Source organism: Phallusia mammillata, chromosome 7 (genome assembly GCF_965637545.1).
Source record: "Phallusia mammillata chromosome 7, kaPhaMamm4.hap1.1, whole genome shotgun sequence".
NCBI classification, from domain to species: domain Eukaryota; kingdom Metazoa; phylum Chordata; class Ascidiacea; order Phlebobranchia; family Ascidiidae; genus Phallusia; species Phallusia mammillata.
In genome coordinates, this window is record NC_137258.1 from 17,944,556 (window position 1) to 17,964,799 (window position 20,244).

General features: G+C 35.4%; 4 protein-coding genes across 7 annotated transcripts; 2 read left to right on the forward strand and 2 right to left on the reverse strand.

Moving 5' to 3' along the window:
• Nucleotides 1-80: 80 nt before the first annotated feature.
• On the reverse strand, nt 81-4,073 carry LOC145202644 (uncharacterized). The gene is made up of 4 exons (XM_080075649.1): nt 3,436-4,073; nt 3,067-3,250; nt 2,297-2,522; nt 81-1,837 (listed from the first exon to the last, which is right to left on the reverse strand). The coding sequence occupies exons 1-4, from the start codon at nt 4,071-4,073 to the stop codon at nt 1,479-1,481; spliced, it is 1,407 nt and encodes a 468-aa protein (XP_079931775.1). The 3' UTR covers nt 81-1,478.
• Nucleotides 368-18,793, forward strand: LOC145202641 (MYCBP-associated protein-like). 4 transcript variants are annotated; one of them, XM_080075644.1, is made up of 20 exons: nt 368-903; nt 9,305-9,435; nt 10,076-10,266; nt 10,606-10,696; nt 10,969-11,149; nt 11,516-11,635; nt 11,704-11,811; nt 12,086-12,249; nt 12,531-12,635; nt 12,930-13,046; nt 13,503-13,692; nt 14,089-14,213; nt 14,673-14,818; nt 14,892-15,006; nt 15,414-15,598; nt 16,016-16,131; nt 16,951-16,992; nt 17,757-17,854; nt 18,266-18,442; nt 18,627-18,793. In XM_080075644.1, exons 1-20 carry the CDS (start codon nt 798-800, stop codon nt 18,708-18,710), a joined length of 2,592 nt encoding a protein of 863 aa, XP_079931770.1. In that variant the 5' UTR covers nt 368-797; the 3' UTR covers nt 18,711-18,793. The 4 variants fall into 4 exon arrangements, with proteins under 4 accessions (XP_079931770.1, XP_079931771.1, XP_079931769.1 ...); XM_080075643.1 differs by lacking the exon at nt 368-903 and adding an exon at nt 7,303-7,478; XM_080075646.1 differs by lacking the exon at nt 368-903 and adding an exon at nt 8,630-8,732.
• Nucleotides 4,076-7,268, forward strand: LOC145202643 (protein-glucosylgalactosylhydroxylysine glucosidase-like). Its single transcript, XM_080075647.1, has 2 exons — nt 4,076-5,522; nt 5,612-7,268. The coding sequence occupies exons 1-2, from the start codon at nt 4,388-4,390 to the stop codon at nt 6,871-6,873; spliced, it is 2,397 nt and encodes a 798-aa protein (XP_079931773.1). The 5' UTR covers nt 4,076-4,387; the 3' UTR covers nt 6,874-7,268.
• On the reverse strand, nt 18,516-19,522 carry LOC145202646 (adenine phosphoribosyltransferase-like). The gene has a single exon (XM_080075653.1). It carries the CDS (start codon nt 19,439-19,441, stop codon nt 18,893-18,895), a length of 549 nt encoding a protein of 182 aa, XP_079931779.1. The 5' UTR covers nt 19,442-19,522; the 3' UTR covers nt 18,516-18,892.
• Between the last annotated feature and the right edge of the window lie 722 nt (nt 19,523-20,244).

The following is a 20,244-nucleotide window of genomic DNA, read 5'->3' on the forward strand; positions in this document are numbered from 1 at the left end:
ACTAGTGGGAAATTTCCCACCGGTTAAGAACCACTGGCCTACTGGCTAATTATTCCTGCCTACAATAGAGCAATGACAAATCGGTGCTGGCCTTCAGCGATTGGACCAGTCCCACAGTATTGTATTGTATAGATTCGATTCTGGACATAAAAACGGTACATAATAGTACAAAAACACTACACTAGTGTCATAAGATCAGTTGTGGACTGAAAATTTGGAGCATGTAGGGATAAAAATACACAACTTTTCTAAATTTTTAAGTTTTAATTTGGTAATTGTGTTTTGCATTAAAAGGTACATTAACCTTTTAATTCTTGTTTTATGAGTAGTAAAAACAAGAAACACTTGCCAAAGACGTGCATTTTATGCATATTGTTAGCAGTATAGAAATCTTATGAAAAAAATACAAAAAACAGCACAAAAATTTGGCCGGCGCGGATAAGTTCCTTTCTTCTCTTTTGTTGCCAAGGAAAAGACCGAAGCCGCAAAAAAACAATGCCGCCCGCGAGAAAACGGATGCAATATTTTATGACAGAAATTCATGGTCATTCATGTCATGACAACTTAATCTTTAAACAATTTAGTTGTTACTTCTTTCATAACCAACGTTGGCAAAATCATATTTTGTAACGAAAAAAAAACAGTTGAAACTTACTTATTGCATTTGCATATTGCATGAAATTATAGTCTTTATACATATGTAAAGCGTACGATTGGTGGTTAAAACACAACATAACATGCACTGCTTTTGCACAGACTAATATTTACTGCATGGATGTGTGATAAATCTTAAAATAATGGTTGGAATAACAACACCAAGGGAGAGCGGCAATAAAGTTGGCATAAAGGCATCACAGAAAAGTTTTGGAAGATCTAAAAGTCCTCCACTTTCAAATCCACTAGGTTAGTGTCATGTTAATCTGCATATTTGTATTTTCATAATATTCCTAATAGTATAAAAGAAAGGCACTATGTGGGAGATTTCTATTTCTTTAATATGTATAAGAATAAAAAATAGTTTAGTTAACATATTCAGCATGAAGTTTTGGCATAAAAAACTCAAAGTTTATATACCCCAAACCAATAAATGTAAAATTTGTTCTATGCCGAGTAAAAAGAAACATAAATTTCCTTTGAGACAAAATACAGTGATAGAAACTAAAAATATGTATAATTTATAAAATAGAGGTCCAGTCTGCAGAACATGGCAGTTCCCGACAAGATCTCGCACGTGCAAGACCTACATGTCCCGCATGCGCATGTGCACGACTTGTAAGTTCACATGCAAGACCAATTTCAGAAGGCGCAAAGCAAGTAAAAGAGGTCAAGCCAGGCCAATTAAACGCCTTTGGTGCAAAATTTTCACGTGCAAACCCAAAAAATTGGTGTGCAAAAAATTTTGTTATCAAATAAATCGTGCATGCACCTGCCACGTTCTGCAGACTTGATAGAGGTAACATATTTCTTCAGGGACATATTTAGGAATGCATGGTGTAAGAAAGAGTGGACATATAATTCAAAAATATCTGTCCCTTCATTACGTTAACCCCACTACCATAATGGGTGCCATCATAACTGTGTACTTCCTTGGTAATATTTCTAAAATCGAACCAAGGAATTTGGTATTGACCAAGCAGCTTGTTCATATTGGTAATGTATTCTTCAGTGGCTTCGGTGCCTTGTGTGCTGATAAATGTTGGTGGCTTTAACAGGCCTATGCTTAGAGGGTGAACCCACAAAAACTTCGGCCATGTGGACTTGGAATCTAGGCAAAAATCCAGGGCTGGTTTGAGAAACTTGTTTGTTACAGTTTGATGGTTTAGTCCAAAGTGAAGTCCTGAGAAAATAAACCAAGTTTTGTTAGAAGTATCACAAAAATAAAGTAATGTTTGTGGGTTAGATAAGGATATACTTTTGTTGTTCTTAAATGTATCTGTATTGGATTTTTGAAAAGCTGCAGTCATGTTTGAAGAAATATAGAGCTCTGGGTGAGGGACTTGAATTTATTTGGGAAAAAGTTCAGTTTTACATTTGTAATATTTATTAATACACCAGAACAAGATAAGCACTTATCCGACATTGTGCTGCATATCAATGCTTTGATGACACTGTTTCTTCATTACACTTAAGGCTGGTACCTTGTGGTATTAATTTACAATGTCAAGTTATGGGTAGAAAAACAGTTTTATACACGCTGATTTATGTAGATATATATTTTCAAGGATTAGGCATAATTTGATGATTTTTTATATTTTGGAAATGGTTGAAGTGACAACCCTTTGCATGTTATACTTACCAACTCCTACTATAACAAAGTTGCCTGGTTTGCCAGATAAACCCTTGACCAGTTGCATGAAGGCTTCTCCTTGACTTTCAACAGCTATATTATGATACTGCATTTGAAAATTTCGCTTGCCTTCACAAATCAAGCCATCGAAACTGTTAAGCTCATCCAAAGAATGGGCAGCTGCTAGATCATGGCAGGGTCTTAATACAAACATGTTTTCCCCTTGGCAGAGTTTCTGTGTAAAACAATATGAAGTGTTGGTACTGTATTTTAGACATAATTATGCACAGTTTTCATAGCGATTCGAGAATATGAAAAGATGCTTGTATTTATATGCATTAGGGTTGCCAACACTGTGTTCTAAACCAGGGCTTCTCAAACTTTTTTGCTTTGTGTCCCCATTTAAAAATGAAAATTCAATAAATTAACGCATGTATGCCATTTATTGTGACAATGACATAATAACACCTGATGTTTTGCGAAACTCAACTCAACCCAAAAATTATATTCTGTGACCCACAGTTTGAGAATCCCTGTTCTAAACAACTATTGCATACCAAATTTGATTCCTACCAGTTTAAACATATTTGTAGTGTTTATTTGACAACTGCTTATAGCCATGTTTATTCCTACCATTTTTTTTAAATTTTTGTAGTATTTAAACAGAATTTTATTCTCAATTTTTCTACAATACACAACATAGACAATACTTGATGGAAATGTAAAAAAAAACTTTAAAATCAGAAAAAGAATATGTCACAAAATCATTAAACACAAACCTGTAGTTCTTTACTAATGCAACTTTTCTGAATATTGCCTGCTGGAGTCAAAATAGTTTCTACCCCCATAAACATGTTTCGAATCAAAGAATCACCCACAAAGTGAAACTTGGCTGTTGAATCCTTATACACTTGATTTAAAACTGTGCATGCCTCCATAGGACTGTAGTTAATCCAGGCACATCTGTAATTATTATGAAGTTAAAACCATTTAAAATGCTAATCACAATTTGTTTTTTATCATGAATCAAAACCTTTTATTTCAACTCAATTTTATGACATATTGTGGTTAATTGCATTCAAAGTTTTTTTTATCTTGCTTATTGAAATAAAGAAATATATGACACTTGGCAAGACAATACTGTTTACCTTTTGTCTTGAACCATCCAATCTGCTTGTCTTGCATCTTTGTACCTCCTTGTGTCTACACAAGAGCTACAGTCACACTTTTCTTGTTGTGTAACAGCCACACATTCGCCCCGATAGACATTATTGCAGCAAGGTTTTGGGCTGTCTGGGTTACAAAAACTGCCAACCTGTGGCCATTGCTTGCTGATTTTTGGCTGCAAAACATTGTAACCACATTGAAAGTCATATCTCCATGGTTTATTTGGTATTCCAACTTTTTGTCTGTAGTTCATGTGTGAAAGTCTTAAATCCATGTTTAGTTTATCTTCTTGTTCAGCTTTTAAGATCCACTTTCCTGCAGTTATGTTGGACAGAAGGTTAAAGCAATTTGGCTTTTTCAAATCACTTTCTGATTTTGAGTTCGGGATTATGGGTGCATATTGTTTAACCTTATGGTCTTGGCACTCATCTTTATTTTGTTGAATAAAATGGAGAAGTTCTTTTTGTGCACTTTCAATTGTTTGATACTGGTCTTCAAGTTGGCATTCCCAGTGCAGATAACAGACAATACAGATGATAAAACTTAAAATAACAAGCCTTTTCTTGGTAATGTAATTGGATTTTACCATACTTTGATAACACTGTTTGAGCAAATTCATTTCTGCTGAAAAACAACAATTTTTGGTAATTTCTCAAAAATTAAAACGATAGTTTGTTATGAATTGTAAAATGATGACATATCCTTTGAAGCCACAAATGAAAAAAATGCAAATAATTATCTAGTAAAGTGTGCTTGCTGTAGAAATTTTTTTAGGTTCATTTCATGCATACCCTCTGCACACAAATGTATATCTTTTGTGGGATTGATGCTATTGACTTTTTTCGGTAAAACTGCTGCATATTTATGAATATTTTAGTTGAACTATCAAAGTGATTGGAATATTTTTGTTTCAGTTACACAAACTAAGGTTTAATGGCAACAAAAAGTTTTGTCACATGTTTTGTGATTTTGCACTTGCTGATGCAAACCGCAAGTCTTAAAAAATATGATACTAGTAGAAGTCACCTGGACATGGAAAAAGACAGACAGAAAAGCTATGAAAATCAATCAAAATATATAATTGAGTCCTCTGCACTACCCAAAAATCCAAAGTTCTACCCAACAGTCGCCAATGGATACCTAGGTCTGAGGTTATTTGGGGACACAATGTATGTCGCAGGCATTTACAATGGTTACCATGGTGATAGTCACCGTGCTCGCTTGCCGTGTAAAATACCTTATATCTTTAACCCCACAAAAAACACTTCAGCATCAGTAAAGTTTGTCCAGAACATGGCTGATGGGCTGTTTCAGGTTTTAAAAGAAACCAAAGATAATTTAACAGTACAACAGACTGTTTATGCCCATGCAAAGTATGTAAATATTTTAGCAACTGAAATAACAGTTAGAACTGCGGATACAACATCCTGGAAAATGCTATTGGTAAATATGACCGGTACTTTGTCAAATGACATTGACTTCAGTCAGCCATCTGATGTTACATTTGATAAATCCACCTGCCCTTGCAGTAACCAACATCAGCCATATAAGGATGAAACATGTACTCAATGCAAGTATCTACTGACTGCAGAGTATATTCATGGAAAGACTAATATCCCAGAAGAAGATTTTTCACCCAAATTACAAGTCCATGTGATGTACTCCAAATATCCTGAATTTCTTCAAGGCTCTTTAGGAACATCAGAGTTTTTGTTTCTAACTGTGGTAGGAAAGACCAAGGAAGAAGCAGAGTATTATTACAAAAAAGGGCTAAGGAGGAACCAAGAACTCTTTCCCTTGCATACAAAACACTGGAACGAAGTTTGGGGGAGTGGTAAAATTGACATTGGTGGGAGTTCTTTTTCTAACCAAGTTCTTACTTCATCACTGTATTACTTGTTAAGTTCTTTCTCTACTTCAAAAGCTAGAAATGAAAAATATAAATCGGAATTTTATGGTGTAAGTCCAGGAGGGTTATCGAATGGAGGTCAAGATCAGGATTACCTGGGACATGTTTTCTGGGATCAAGATTTTTGGATGATGCCCGCTCTTTTGCCTTTTTATCCAGGTAATGTATTTCGGTGGCTACCCCATTGATATGCATACAACACTTACAACACAGGTCCAGATTTGTGACAAATTATTTTATGTTTGCAGATCTTGTGAAGAAGGTCATCCTGTACAGAGTTCAAAGGTTACCACAAGCTCGGGCAAAAGCTGAAAAATATGGCTTTCAGGGTGCAATGTTCCCTTGGGAGTCTGCATGCACTGGAAATGATGTGTGTCCGGGAGAAGACTATATTAAGCGTGAGATTCACATTACTGGTGACATTATCCATCTACTGAAGCAGTATGTCTACATAACTCAACACTGGGCAATCTTCGGGGAAAGAGTTCAGCCTTTCAAACCCACATACAACACACATTTCGGTTACAAAAATGCGCAGGTGTTGTTTTCATGTAAAGCCACGAATAGCCCACTGCTCACGGCTTGGGATATGCTTCGCGATGTCGCGCTGTTTTGGGAGTCACGCGTCATTTCAACGTCACACGGCAGCCAGTACGTCATCAATGACATCATGGGTCCTGACGAGTGGCATTCCGGGGTCAACAACTCCGCGTTTACAAACGCAGTGGCCCGCGACAACTTGCTCTTCGCAGCCGAGGTAGCTAAGGGATACGGCATCTGTCAGTCGTTGGCAAAGTCCTGGAGGCATATAGGAAGAAGGATCGTGATCCCGTTCGACGAAGCAAAGCGTTATCACCCGGAATTTGATGGTTTTGTCCCGGAGACGGGCAGCGTAAAGCAAGCTGATGCTATTATGCTTAGCTTCCCTTTGCAGTACAGAATGCCACTCGACGTCCATGGCAATGATCTTGACGTTTACAGGAATGCGACGACCGACGAAGGTCCAGCGATGACGTGGAGTATGTTTTGCATCAACTACCTAGAACTCAATCACACCAAGGAAGCTTCGGAAATGTATTTGCGCCAGCTGGCTAATGTCCAGCAGCCTTTTCTAATATGGTCTGAAGATGCTGACGGTTCAGGCGCAACAAACTTTCTTACTGGCATTGGTGGCTATCTACAAAGTGTGGTGTACGGCTACTTAGGTTTGCGCATCAAGAAAGACAGATTAGTAGTAACACCGCGAAGGTTACCCATTACCAGCAGCGGGTCCGTTGAAAGGATGACATTTTCCGAATTTCAGTACCATGGTTTTGTGATGTCAATTACAGTTGACAAAACCCTTGAAATTCGTTTGACTTCCAAGCATTGGTATTCCAATCCTTCACTTTGTCTCGCTGTTTCGGAAGCTAAATCACCCACACAACGATATTACCTGTGCTCGCCTGGCGAATTTGTTATCACAGAACTAACCTCTTGTTATCTAGAATCCCAAACAGTCAACAAATAATAACTTCTATGCTGACAAAAATGCTTTTGTCTATGATATGAGATTCGTATTTGCAATAACTCTTTAAGGCTCGCAGAAAGATGAGTAAAGATACATTTTGTCGACACAACGCTGGCATACGAGTCAAATCCCGTAAACAGAAGCCTGTTCTGTGTATGTGCTTCCCTGAATCTTTGCAATGTGTCTGCCTTCAAATGAAGGGCTCGTGTTGTCTATTGTCTTACGCCCTTTGTGTTGCAACTCAATCCGCCGGTCTGTCATACAATATGAGGCTAGCAACGGAAGAACGCCTATGGATAACGAATTTTTTTACAACCGTACATCTGGAATGTTGTGAAATATCGTGCAGTATAGTAAAGCGATTGCGCTTACAAATAAACCATTTCGCCTAAGCACAGTTTTGTGAGCATTACTTACAGTCAGTAAAAAAGCTGTAACAGGTACGTTTTTTCAGTTCATTTTGTAGGTTAACTGATAAACAGAACAGAAAATGTGGAGCGCTGTAAAAGTGGCATCCACTCTTTCCGCCAAAGCCCGCGAAAAACGTGGCGAAGTCCACCCACAAACTGCATCCACTGCAACTGATGGAGAAGGACACGACGAAGGTTCTGTTTTATACTGAATACTTTAATAGAGTTTTAGGTTACAAATGTAGGTTTCCGGTTTTCAGCAATAAATTTTCAAGCTGTTTTCGATTATATTGTACAATGTGTTTTTTCGACTTAACGGATACTAAAAATGGTCAGACAAAGCTTTTTTGCTGCGTTTTGGTCGCTGTGAGACAAGTTGTTAATTAAGGCATATCAAACATTGGTTTTGAAACATAGTTCATAAAAAAGTACAACAGTTGGATTAAAACTGGTCCATCACATGACCGGTTCAATGTACAGACGCTATTGTTCTTTACTCTAATTCAACCTTTATTTTACCAACGGTTTATATCTATGCAGTTTTGAAATACAATTATTTAACAAAAGTTTTAATTTACGTCCCGGACCGTTCAATATATTTAAATATACATGTTTACGACAGCATAGATTCGTCTCTGTAGCGGTACAGGTTGTGCACCATTGCTCTAACTACAGCACACAACAACACTTACCAGTGCATTGAGTTGCATTTTAATCTTCGCTCTATTGATAAGTTTATCATTATGATCTATTGTTTCTTTTGGCTGTTTTATTCTGTCTCGTGAAACCACCTCTTAATTATATAGCTTTATCCTGAGACAATTCTACCTTGCATTGTTTTGAAGAGCTACTGTTGAATCATTTGTTTGCATTAAACGTGTCATCAATACAGGATCTGTCGTGCAAGAACATTCCTTATCGATAATAATTATTCAGTCATCACTACTCTTTTGTATTTCCTTTTTTACTTTCCTAAATGATAGGCATTTCACAGGCGTTTTACAATCCGCGTTATCAGTAAAAAATCGGTTAAATAACGCAGCAAGCATAACGCTTGTGTTCCACTAAGCGAGAAGTCAAAATGGTTTCAACGAATTTCGCATGTATGTACAGAACGGAACAGCCATCAGCCATTTGCGCTAATCGGGGCAACAATGGCAAAGCGTTAGCCGGGCGCTAATATTCCATTGTGTAGCCACATAGGTGAACAACAGTTTTTGCTTCGGTAAAAAAACACCGAGGATTTGAGTAAACATTCCCGGCTTTGGTAAAATCTCTCAAGTCGGCATCATCTGTTGTCAAGGAGTCAAGCGCGGCCAGTTCGTGTAAGAGTTAGTGGACGTTTTGTGGTTTAAAGTGTTTTTTTGTCACCGACGACCATTACAGTAGACTGTTGTTTGCGAATTTAAGCAAAAATGTCAGTGGCGGGTCGTGTACTGCAGTTCAGAAGTAAGTTGTCTTGTACTTTTGCGGGAAGAAATCTATATTCTAAACGGTATTCGCGAATGTAAATAAATCTTTTACTGGGCGATAGTAAACAACATATGTTCAGTAATAATTAACATCTTTAGAAAGTTGCTGTTGCTAAGCGACCAGCGGACGAACGTCATAAAACGCGCCATACAGTTATTGACAATTGGTTTTCGGCCCAGCCCCACCCTGTTGTGAAATATAAAAAAAATAGCAACTGTTTTTTACGTGTGATTTTACACACTATGAAAACCAGCTTTCCTTACTAGGAAATTGTACAATCTGTGCAAATGACATTGGCCGATTAAAATATTTCTTTGCCACTGGTTGCTAGGTATGTCCCACGTTTAAGGAAGCAACAGTCTAAACTAAGGTTCTTAATTGAGGGTAATTAAACTCATTTATGGCAAGTTTTGTGATCGAAAGCATTTTTTGGTATGCGGGCATAAACTTTATCTTGTTAAAATATCTGCTCCAAAATAACGGGACTCGTGAAAAGACCTGTGGTTCGTGATTGGTGTTTCTGAATAACTGACTTTACATCTTTACAGACAAAGGTAGAAAGAAGGGTGCGCCTGGAACGCCGGACAAACCTAACTCCCCAGGTTTGGTCGTTAAAAATCCGGTCATAAACAATGAAGAGATACAGAAGTTAGCGATCAAAGACGAGGAACTTTTAAAGGTGTGTGTTTTCCGCGCTTAAAATAAATGCATTCATTTCATTTGTTTGCTTGAGTGTTCTTAACCAAAAAAAAATATTTTGGGCTTCTCAACGTACATTTACCTGCAGCCCGTTGTTACAATGTGACGTGCCGTGACGTACATGGTGACGCTTTGTAACAATTATGATTTGTGTCGTTGTATTCTCGATTTTAAACATAAAAACTAAAACGTTCTGTAGTTAGATTGGGTAGCAAGCCAACAAACATTCTAAGGCACACAAATATGTAATTTTCGCGAAGATGAACGAATTGTTGCCTTTATGCTCACAAGGTTGTGGGATCAGATCCCGTCTCATACACTTATGTTTCCCTTAGTAAGAAACTTGAAAGGTATTGCTCCAACTCGGTGCAACCTGATGGTTAAGACTAAAAAGTAGTCACCAACATCCCAAGTTAAAAAATCAAAAGAAAAATGACCCAAATGGGTGTTTAAATTGTGAGCATAACCTAAAGGGTGGTCTAATTGTGAGCATAACACCTTCATACATTTTCCACCTTATAGGATTTAAATCCAAAGTCATTAAACTCATGCCAGAACTTTATAAATCTCCAAGCCCATTTTATTATGAACAACAAATTACAACTTTGATTTTGCTTTAGCTGCATAATTCTTTTCGGAAATCAGAAGATGGATCAGGAGGAGAACTGAAAAAGAGTTCATATGCTGTGAGAAAAGCAAGACCACAAGAACAACAAAAGACAAGACAAACCAGAAAGCTTGTTGTAGCAAAACCTGCCCCACCAAATGCACCCATCAAATCAACTGAGTATACTGGACCTCATGGACCAAGGTGGCCAAATATGTGTTACTTGTAGTTATCAGAGTTAGTGGGTTTATTATTGGTGGACAAATTGACAGTCGGGTAAAACATTTCACGTTTAAGCTAATACTTTTTGCATGTTGTTTTAGAACATTTAATATAGAAAAAAATAAGAATAAAAAAAAAAAAAAAAAAAATCACATTCCAGTAGAAATTTAAACTGGGACAGGCTTGTTGCGTGATAAATAAGCACTCTTTTAGTTGATGGCGTTACATTAAATACATTATTTACTTAACTAATGGAATGTTTAGGGTTTCTAAAAGGCTTAGATTGTCATGATTTAGTTTAAGTTATATTTATTTTTGCAGATACACAACTGAAGGAGATATTATTCCATACAGTGTGCTTGGTCCTGTGCATGACTTCGTTAATGAAGCTATGAAAAGAAACGATATTCGGGTAAAAATGATGACCAATGATTCTAACAATTTTTGGCCATTAAACAGTAAAGTAGTTTCTTGACTATAACCAGGAGTTGTACTATTAACTGTTTTTAAGCTAAGTAACAGACCACCCTTTAAAATAACAAATGTTGTGAGCATGTCACTCAGTGTACCCGTTATATCTATCCCTAAAACAGATATCTGACCCAAGTTACATTGTTTATAGTGATTGTAATGGTTGAGATTAAATTAGTTAAGTTATTATGTGTTGTTATTTATTGTTCACAGCCTGATTCAGCTGCTGTTATGAATGCACCCAAAACTGACTTTCATCTTGAAGTAAAGAAGTATGAAAGACCATCGACTGTCTTTCGTGAACAAATTCCTACTGCCATTAATCAAGAAAATGCATTGAGAAACTGGCAAAAGAAGATGGCCGACAGAAAGCGACAGCAGGGATATATTTCAAGTAGATGATTTTTGTGATTTACAGCTACCTTACATGTTTAGACTTGTAGCCCTTAAATTGGCAGTTATTCCCTAAACAAGTAAAAAGATGTTTGGTCTTTATTGTTCAAGTGAAAGTGAGAAAATATAAGGGTTACAAAAGTTGTATTTCAAAACTTAGTACTTCAAACCCATGTTAACATAACTGTTTTTTCTGTTTCAAATCATTGATTAATCGAATTTCAAAATCAAGTTTTAATTCATGCAATTACAAAAGATTAAATTCTTTTGTAAACATAGCTGCTGTTTAAGAGTGTCCTGCATTTTGATCTATGCAGCAGTTTAGCGATTTTTTCCATTCATTTGGTTCAAATATTTTTTGTATCAGATCTGTTGCAAAAACCTAATGATCAGCTTTTGATGAACCAAGATGACAAATTTAGGTCAATACAAGAGGGTAGAAAGTTGATTGACAGATCTATTCCTGCCATGGATTATGGAAAAGGATGTAAGAAATCGACGAACATGTGTATGATACAACAATAGCTTTAGCTTGCAACTTGATTTACAAATTAGATCGCGTTGGAAGTGAGTTTTGGAAACAGCATGAAAGTTTTGGAGATGATTTGACCGGAATCAAAATGACCCTCACCAAAACTGAGAGAGGAAGCCCGGTGGAATTTGGTACAATATTCTATTTGTAAAAAAGTTGATTAAAAATTGTTATGTGTATAACTGGGGCAACTTTCTGTTGTTTATTTCAGGAAGATTCTATACATTTATGTTGCTTTGTAATATTTTTTTCTTTTCATAGGCACCTTATTATGATACATAACAACTCATGCTTTTAAAACTAATAGCATGAGAAATTGCTGATATGTAATATAATAAAATATGATGCTTCTCATGACTGTGCAACTGAGTACATTTAACTTAGCTATGTATGTCTTTTCTGCAGAGCATATTGGCAAACCAACTACTGTGAAATATGAGGTGGGATCGAAACGTGCTGGTGAAAGGCCGACTGTGGATCCAAAGAGAACCTGGCAATCCAGTCAGTATTTGAAGAATCGTTCTCAACAACTTGCTGGTGTCATGAAAGAACTCGATCCCTATGATCCAGTAATAACAAATTTTAATTATATTTACTTTAATTGTAGTTTGTGTATTGTAAGACTGTTAAATAAAAAAAAACTGTTAAAACTTGATTTTTATGAAAATAAATTTTTGAAGATAATTAAAAATTACTGTTTATTTTAATATTTTTATGTCAGAGTGTAAGTAATTACATAAATTGATTTGAACAGCTGTGTTTTCAGCTATTTTGATTTTTTAAATATATGACAATATTTGTCTTTTGGGGTTTGGAAGGTTGATTCTTGAGTTTTTTGTTATTTTGCCAGGACATTGCACATTTGGAGGTGATTGGTGAAGGCCCCCAAGCCACTGGACAAAGACCCCATTACTATGAGTCTGATATTTTGTATGAAACAGACAAGCCGCAAATGGTAACTTATATTTTGTCTTATTTGACAGCAAAAATATTGAATCCTATCAGTGGAGTTTGTTAAAAACTGTGAAACCGTTGAATGTTTTTACATTTATCACAGTTTACGATAACTTCTATTGAAACAAGGACAACCATTTTTTGGGTTGGTTTGAGGAAAATGTTTTTTTAACAACATTTGAATTTATAACACCTCAAAATGCACTTAAAAAACAATAATCTGTACCGGCATAATATAATAATATAAACTCTGTGTCAATACATACAGGCTAAAATAGTTAATGTTTTGATTTAGATTAGCACAGATCCACTCTCTGGCTATCCTGACATTTTAGCTGAACCCATCATTGGACCTTCTATTGTGTTTGGATCAACTCCAGCTCGGTGGACTGGTTCCAGTGATAACAGAAAGGTTGTTGTTTTACTTTTAAATGCTTCTAAAAGTCTGAAATGCTTCGAGGTTACTATTTTTCAGTATTTTGTCAGTGTTTTTCAGTTAATAGTATTATTTCTAAGCTGCTTTTTATAAAGAACAAAATATATAAATCACATTCTTTTGACTGCTGCTGACAACAAAACTGTTAATAGAATGTACTAATATACAATATACATGCTCTCTGGCAGTTTTGTGTGTGATCAAACATTCCTCTAATAATCAAAAAAATTTCCTATTAGGATTCTGGTGAATAGTAGACTCTACTCTAGTTTAGTTTTTTTCTTGCATTTATCAGATACATTTTGTTTACTAATTATAGGCTACAATTAGCTTGCAAGAAAATAGAACTTGCAATTAACAGAATTACGATTAGAATGAATCATCTGCATTACCTTTCTTATTATGAAACCTAATATTTCTTTCAAACAACAGGATCAGGTGGGTTTAGTGGAGCGAGTGTTGTTTGAAGCTGAAATCAACAAACGGACAATGTCATATTTGACCATTGAAAATGACGGAACAACAGCTGTCTATTATGAATGGAGAAAAAAGCATAAAATTTCACCTTTTGAGGACTTGGTACCGGACAGGGTTCAGAGATTTTACTTTAACACTGGAGAAGGTTCGTGACATAAATAAGTTAACAGCATTGTTTAATTTAATTTTTTTTAGTCAAATATTTTTGAGCACTGTTTTTTTTAACTGTGTCGTAAAGATTTTATGTCTGAATTAATTTGTTCACAACAACTGGAGTTCCAAAACTGATCAAAAAACAACGCCCGATATTAGCCTATTACCTTTAATTTATTGTGAGTTTAAAGATGTTTTTGGATTCGTGGATATTTACTGGGGTCCATTTATTAATTAAAAAAAGTCCCTTAAAAGTAAATGTTATGATCTCTACTACATATTCCCCATGTGATGCATGTAACATATTGCATTTGGGTTTTTGAAAAGCTAAAATATCATGCACTATGTCAAAAACATTTATTTACCTACTAACTGTTTCTTCTTGTAGGGGTTATTCTACCGGGTGACACAACCAAAATTCCTTTCATCTTTAAATCACCGAATGCTGGAATATTTTCTGAAACTTGGCAGTTTTTGACTCGGCCCATTCTCCTCGGAGGTTCTTCATTGCAGGTGAACTATGTTTTCTTTGTACTTTTCTGCCCAGTAATTATGTTTTTGGCCAAAAGAGGCTGTAAAATATTATTGTAAAAACTTTTTTTGTTTTTGTTTTTTTTATTATGGTAAAACTCTTACTTTCAATGTAAAAAATCTCATAATCTTTAAAAATCAACTGGCATTATACTTACCTTAAAGTTTTGGTTTTGGAGGATTTTATCTAATATTTAAGCCTTTTACTCCTGTCCGTATTTTCTTCTCGTTTTTAGTTTAACCTGAGTTTGTAACACATTTTGTCTATAACACATTCTTTTATATTTACACATATAATTGGTAGGTCCCTGAAATTTTTAGAAAAATAAAATAATAGGTAGGTGAAATTTTGGCCCTGGTTGACACAGCAGGCCAATAAGATCCCCCAAACTTGAAAATTTAATTTGGCTGTATTTTTGACTTTAACACACATGCATACAGATAATTTTGAAAGGCATTGCGATGCAAGATGACAGAGCTGTAAAAGATTGCATGAAATTACAACATGAGCTGGAGAAAAGAGAAGCCAATGTCACAGTAAAGAAAATTATTGACGACATTATCAAGGGAATTCAAACTCCTGACAGGTCAGTTGAACAGGGCAACAGTGTTATATTAACAGGAAAATTAGCAAAGGTCTGAATTTTTATGTCTTTCTAGGTCTCCCTCACCTGTTGATGCTTACATCACAGAGGAAGAAATATTTGTTCGCAAGAACCCTGGTCGCTTTTATCATCACGAAACTGTGATGGAACTAAAAAACATTTATCTTCAGGTGAGGTTGCTGGCTAGTGTGAGAATATCTTGCAACAAACAAACAAATCATTACGACTTTGTGTCAACTTGTATGTGCAAAATGTCACTGACTTATTTCTAAATGGATGAATATTTATTTTAACCTGAGAATAAATTTTACTCCTAAATGGAGCGTTTCATATCGTTTTTATTGGATTAATTCAGCTATCATTAATGTTAAACCATAATTCTTGTTTTACTAACACTGTGATGCCTTGTATGGAATAAAGTTTATTTTTGTGAAAAATTTATCACTTTGTGAAAAATAGTCATTATATTAAAAAAAGATGTGCAGCGCTGAGATTTTACAAAGTGGGACAACTGATTACTTTTTATTGTTCAAAAGATTAGTCTGAGTTTAAGACACAGTGTTGTATTTGATTGTAGTTGTTTGCCGAAGAAGATAGAGAGAACAAGGAGTGGAATTTGTCTCTGGATGAGCTTCAGTTGTGTGTGTCTGCGATTCCTGATGAAGATGCAAGGGAGGAATTGCTCGTGGGACTCAACACTGTCATTAGGAGGCTTTCCTATCCACCTATGACACCAGCACAGAAAAAGATGCATGCTGATGGGTTAGATTGAAATGGCATGAAATAGTTCCCTTTCATTTACACAGATGTTATTTATTTATCCAAAGTTTACCCCAAATGATCATATGCGCAGATTAAATGGTGTATATAGTAAATCTGACATAGAATATTTAAAATTGAAGTATAAAGGAAAGCCACCGCTCTAGTTACCAATCTAGAGGTACCAATTTTTTTCCAGACTGGCTTTACGACACATCTTTCATTTATATTTGTATGTCATCACTCATATGTTGTATTTTTTAAGTATTTAATGCATATCAAATTTACTGCCTTTAAATAACAACAATATTAGCATCGGGCTTGTTTATTTTAACAATTTTAGCATCTGGCTTGTTTCACTTAGTGGTTAAGTTACTACTTTTTTGACTGTTCTGTGAAGCTGTATAAACTTTCTTCCAGGTATCGATTGTGGCAAGAGGCCATTGACAACTTGGTAAGTTGTTCAATGATGGTTCGAGGGATCATGGGATTACCAGAAGTTATCATGACAGAAGCAGTACATGAGCCTGAACCACGTAAGTTTCTAAGACCCCTACGTATAAATAGGGATAACTACTAGTATTTTACTGGATACAAAAGGGCCATGTATTGACATTGTTTCGAGAATGCTTGACTTAGCAAAACAATACACTTCAATTCTTTTGTTTTGTATGCTAGTTTCGAAAGTGTTCAACCGAAGTCCAAAATTGTAACTAATTTAGACTGTTCCCAAACTTTTTTTCCCAAACGTTACTTTTGTGTTTCCCCAAGTGTTATTTTGATATTTTACTTAAAAAATATATTAAATTGTGTTCTCTGTCCACTACTTAAAATATTAAACATCTCACATTTATCTATGCTGTTAGTCAGCCATATAAACAGGGTTGCCATCGACATGAACACAAAAATGAGGACAACTAAAAATTTAAATTTTCATTCCAAACGAAACAAACGTTTTTGAACAAATCTTTGCTTTTATACGAGCCATGACATATCACATGCGATATTTTTGCCCCAAAACAGTCCGTTCCAGCAACTCCTTGTTCGTTAAAAATACTTCGTGCATCTTACGACAGCTCAGGTCTAGGTTTCCTTTTACTTGTAGCAGGGATTTGACGTCATTTTATTAGGTTTGTGCCTTATAATTGTCAAAAATAAGACAAAATAAGGACTCAAGTCAAAAAGAAAGACATTTCTTAGAAATAAGGATGATAAATTTTTCTAAGACAATGCCCTTAAAAATAAGGACAAATCTTAGAAATAAGGATGGTATGGCAACCCTGCATATAAAGCTGTCTCTCATATAGTTAAACAAATAATTGTAATTGTGCTTCGATGCTTTAACTTCTTTACAGAAGCTACTACTGGTGCTCCACCAGCAAAACCTGATCCTAAAGGCAAGATGCACTTGTCACATAGTTTGCGGTGCTTTGCTTTCTGTTTGCACTAAGCCTTGCTTCACTCACTGCACGTTTTTATTCTAACAGAGGGATAAATAAGTATATATGTCAAAAGCAGTATCTAAGGTTTGGAAAGGCTAGGAATATTATCAATGTCAGTTGTAGGAAAGAAAGTTTTTACTAAACAGTGGCAAAGTGTTAGTACAGTTTGTCCTTGGGTTGAGGTATTTTGTTTTATTGTTTTCAAGTGATGTCAGCCAAGTCTCAAGTGTCTCAAGCATCAGGAAAATCAAGTAAGTATTATAAAACAAGTTTTCGGTTATGTATAATTTGTTGCCCAAAGCTGACCAGAAGATTAAGTATGGAACATCAGGAAAAGTTTTGACATAACTTTGGAATTATTTAAATAAAAAAGATTGAGAATTACAGCTTGCCAAAATGAGTATTAGTTTTATTTTTTACTGTAAGAAAGGCAAAACAATTGTTTAGGCAATTGAATTTTGACAAAAGAAATGGAAGGCATTTAATTTTAAACTTCTTTGAACAAATTATAACTCAAAGAAAAATGGAGTATTGTTAAATTAGACAAGGTTTGTTTTGTAGACGAGTTTTTATTGTGTTTCTGGCACTCATCATGGTGCATGTTTCACATTGTGTGCATTAATATCTTCATCATCGGCTGTTGTGTGGATACTTTTCTTTGTATCACTAACCCACTGTTCCTACCAAAGCTAAGATTATAAATGTTTACAATAACACAGATGAAAGGAAAACAGCAAAAGGAGGAAAGAAGGGGGGTGGAAAAGATGCGAAGGATGATGCAAAGGGTAAAAAAGGTGGCAAAAAGAATGAAAAAGAGGTTTGTGAACCTTTATGGATGTGTAAAAAAACATGGCATGGTATTAAATATACATAGTAAACCAAATTTGGTTAATCTGGATGTTTGCCTAATTTAGACAAAACTTAGGATACAAATGATTTGAAATGTTAGTAAAGGCTTAAACTAATTGACATGCCACACAAGTCCAGAATCTAATAGTGGCTGGGGGTGATTTATTTGACTTCCTGGGGTGATTTAAGCAAGGCAAATATCTCATCATGTCGAACCTTAAAACCGAAAGCTTCGTTTCTTTAAGCGGTTTACTGTTGCCTGTGCTGTTTTTGATACTTGGTGCTCCACAACAGAACATTTTTAAATAAAGTGTGTCATGTAGCGTGCATTACACACTTTACTTCCTACACCTGTAACAGTTGTTTTATTTTATTACAGAGACCAAAGAGTAAAGATGCCAAAGGCAAGAAACAGGCAGGTCAAAGTCCCACCAAAGATCTTTTGTCTAGCGAAAGGGATATAGCTTCAAAAACCCCATCAAGCATGCGAACTGCCCCAACCGACTCTCTTGATCCAGTAACCAGAAAAAAATACACAGAGAAAATGTATAGTCAGGTAAGGAAACATTTTCTGGCAAAATACTGTTCTCATTAAAAAAGAAAAAAGATATATAGCTCTCTCTACACAGTTTTTTATCATTGTTGAAAATTTATTATTTCCTGATACAGAACAATTACTTGAATACAACCCAAAAGGCACCATGATTAATTAAATCGACACACATTTCACTTTTTGATAGGTTTATGATCTGTTGATGGACATGGTGGATAAAATGACACTGGCATTTGAAGAAGCAAGTGGCGACTCACAACAACTTAATTGAACTTAAATTAATTTTTCTACAACATACTTTTATATATTTTCGCAATACGACTATTTTGGTGCAAATAAATACACTGTGGTTCATTGTTTAAAACCTGAACTTAGAGGTAAGGTAACATACATTTCTGGAAGTTTTTGAGAATAAGAGATAAATACAGATCAGGTAAAATCAGAAAATTGGTTTTAAAACTCATACTGTATGACAGAATAGACACTGGTACCATCCAGCTTTTCCCTTCCCTTAAGTCCAGTAAGCTCTATGACAACCAGGCACTTAACAACATTCAGTTTTAATTGTTTCACAAGCTTACATGCTGCAGCCATAGTGCCTCCAGTAGCAAGTAGATCATCTACAATAACGACATTGTCACCTTCTTTTAAAGACCCTGTTTGCATTTCGATTGAATCTTCCCCATACTCCAAAGCATACGAGGTTGAAACCACATGACCGGGTAATTTGCCTTTCTTGCGGACAGGCACAAATGATGTATTTAGCTTTGAAGCAAGCAGAGGCCCAAACAAAAATCCTCTTGCATCCAATCCGAGGACTGCATCAATTTTTACTTCTTGGTGGTTTTCTTTTATATTTTCTTCAAACAATTCCACCACTTTGTGAAACAAGCTTGGGGATTGAAACAATGGAAATATATCTTTAAACTCTACACCAGATTTTGGAAAATTTGGAAACAACCCAATTCGACTCTTGATTTCTGCCACAACATTTTGAGACATCTTTTGTTTTTAACAATAAACCTAATGAAAGCAAAGGAGAAATGAACCTTTAAATCCTGCACAAAAAGTAAGCACATTTTATGTCCCTTTATTATTTTATGACAACAGATAAATCTTAGCCAGATATGATTAAAAATTATTGGACGAAAACTTGACACTGACCTTTCATCTGGGATTTATGAACTACATAACACATAATTTCTTAACATATAAACATTTCAAAGTGGTTTCAAGACAAAAACTATCCAGCAGGCTGGCCAGTTTTTGTAACAAATCCACTTCTCATAAAAGCTATGCCCAGTGTTTTTGTTAAGGTGTTTTAGGGGACCGAAACGGTCCCCCAAATTTCTCCAGCGGTTTCCCAAAATTTGGACTTGCAACTACAACTACAGTTTTTGGTATTTAAATGAAACACTTGTGGTCTCTTAAAACTACTTAGCGGTCACCCAAACCAAACCTTAAAAAAAACCTGGCTATTCCTACAAGTTTAGGTCTTTTTTAAATTTGTTTTCAAACACTTCATACAAATCATTTACCAATCCAAAAATTTGCTCTACCTGCAAAACTATAAAAGCAATCATTTAAACTTCTTCAGAAAAAAAAAGGTCTATAGAACAGTTCCTCTAAATGAATAGGTAATTAACACAATACGTGATATGTTTATACTTGAAGCTTGACGGTATTCCTTTTACCATACTGTCACTTCACATATAGTGTTACAAGAGCTTAATAACATATTAAGGCAGTTAAAAATCAAAATATAATGCTCAAGTTTTAGGTTTGTTGACATGATAAATGCAGAC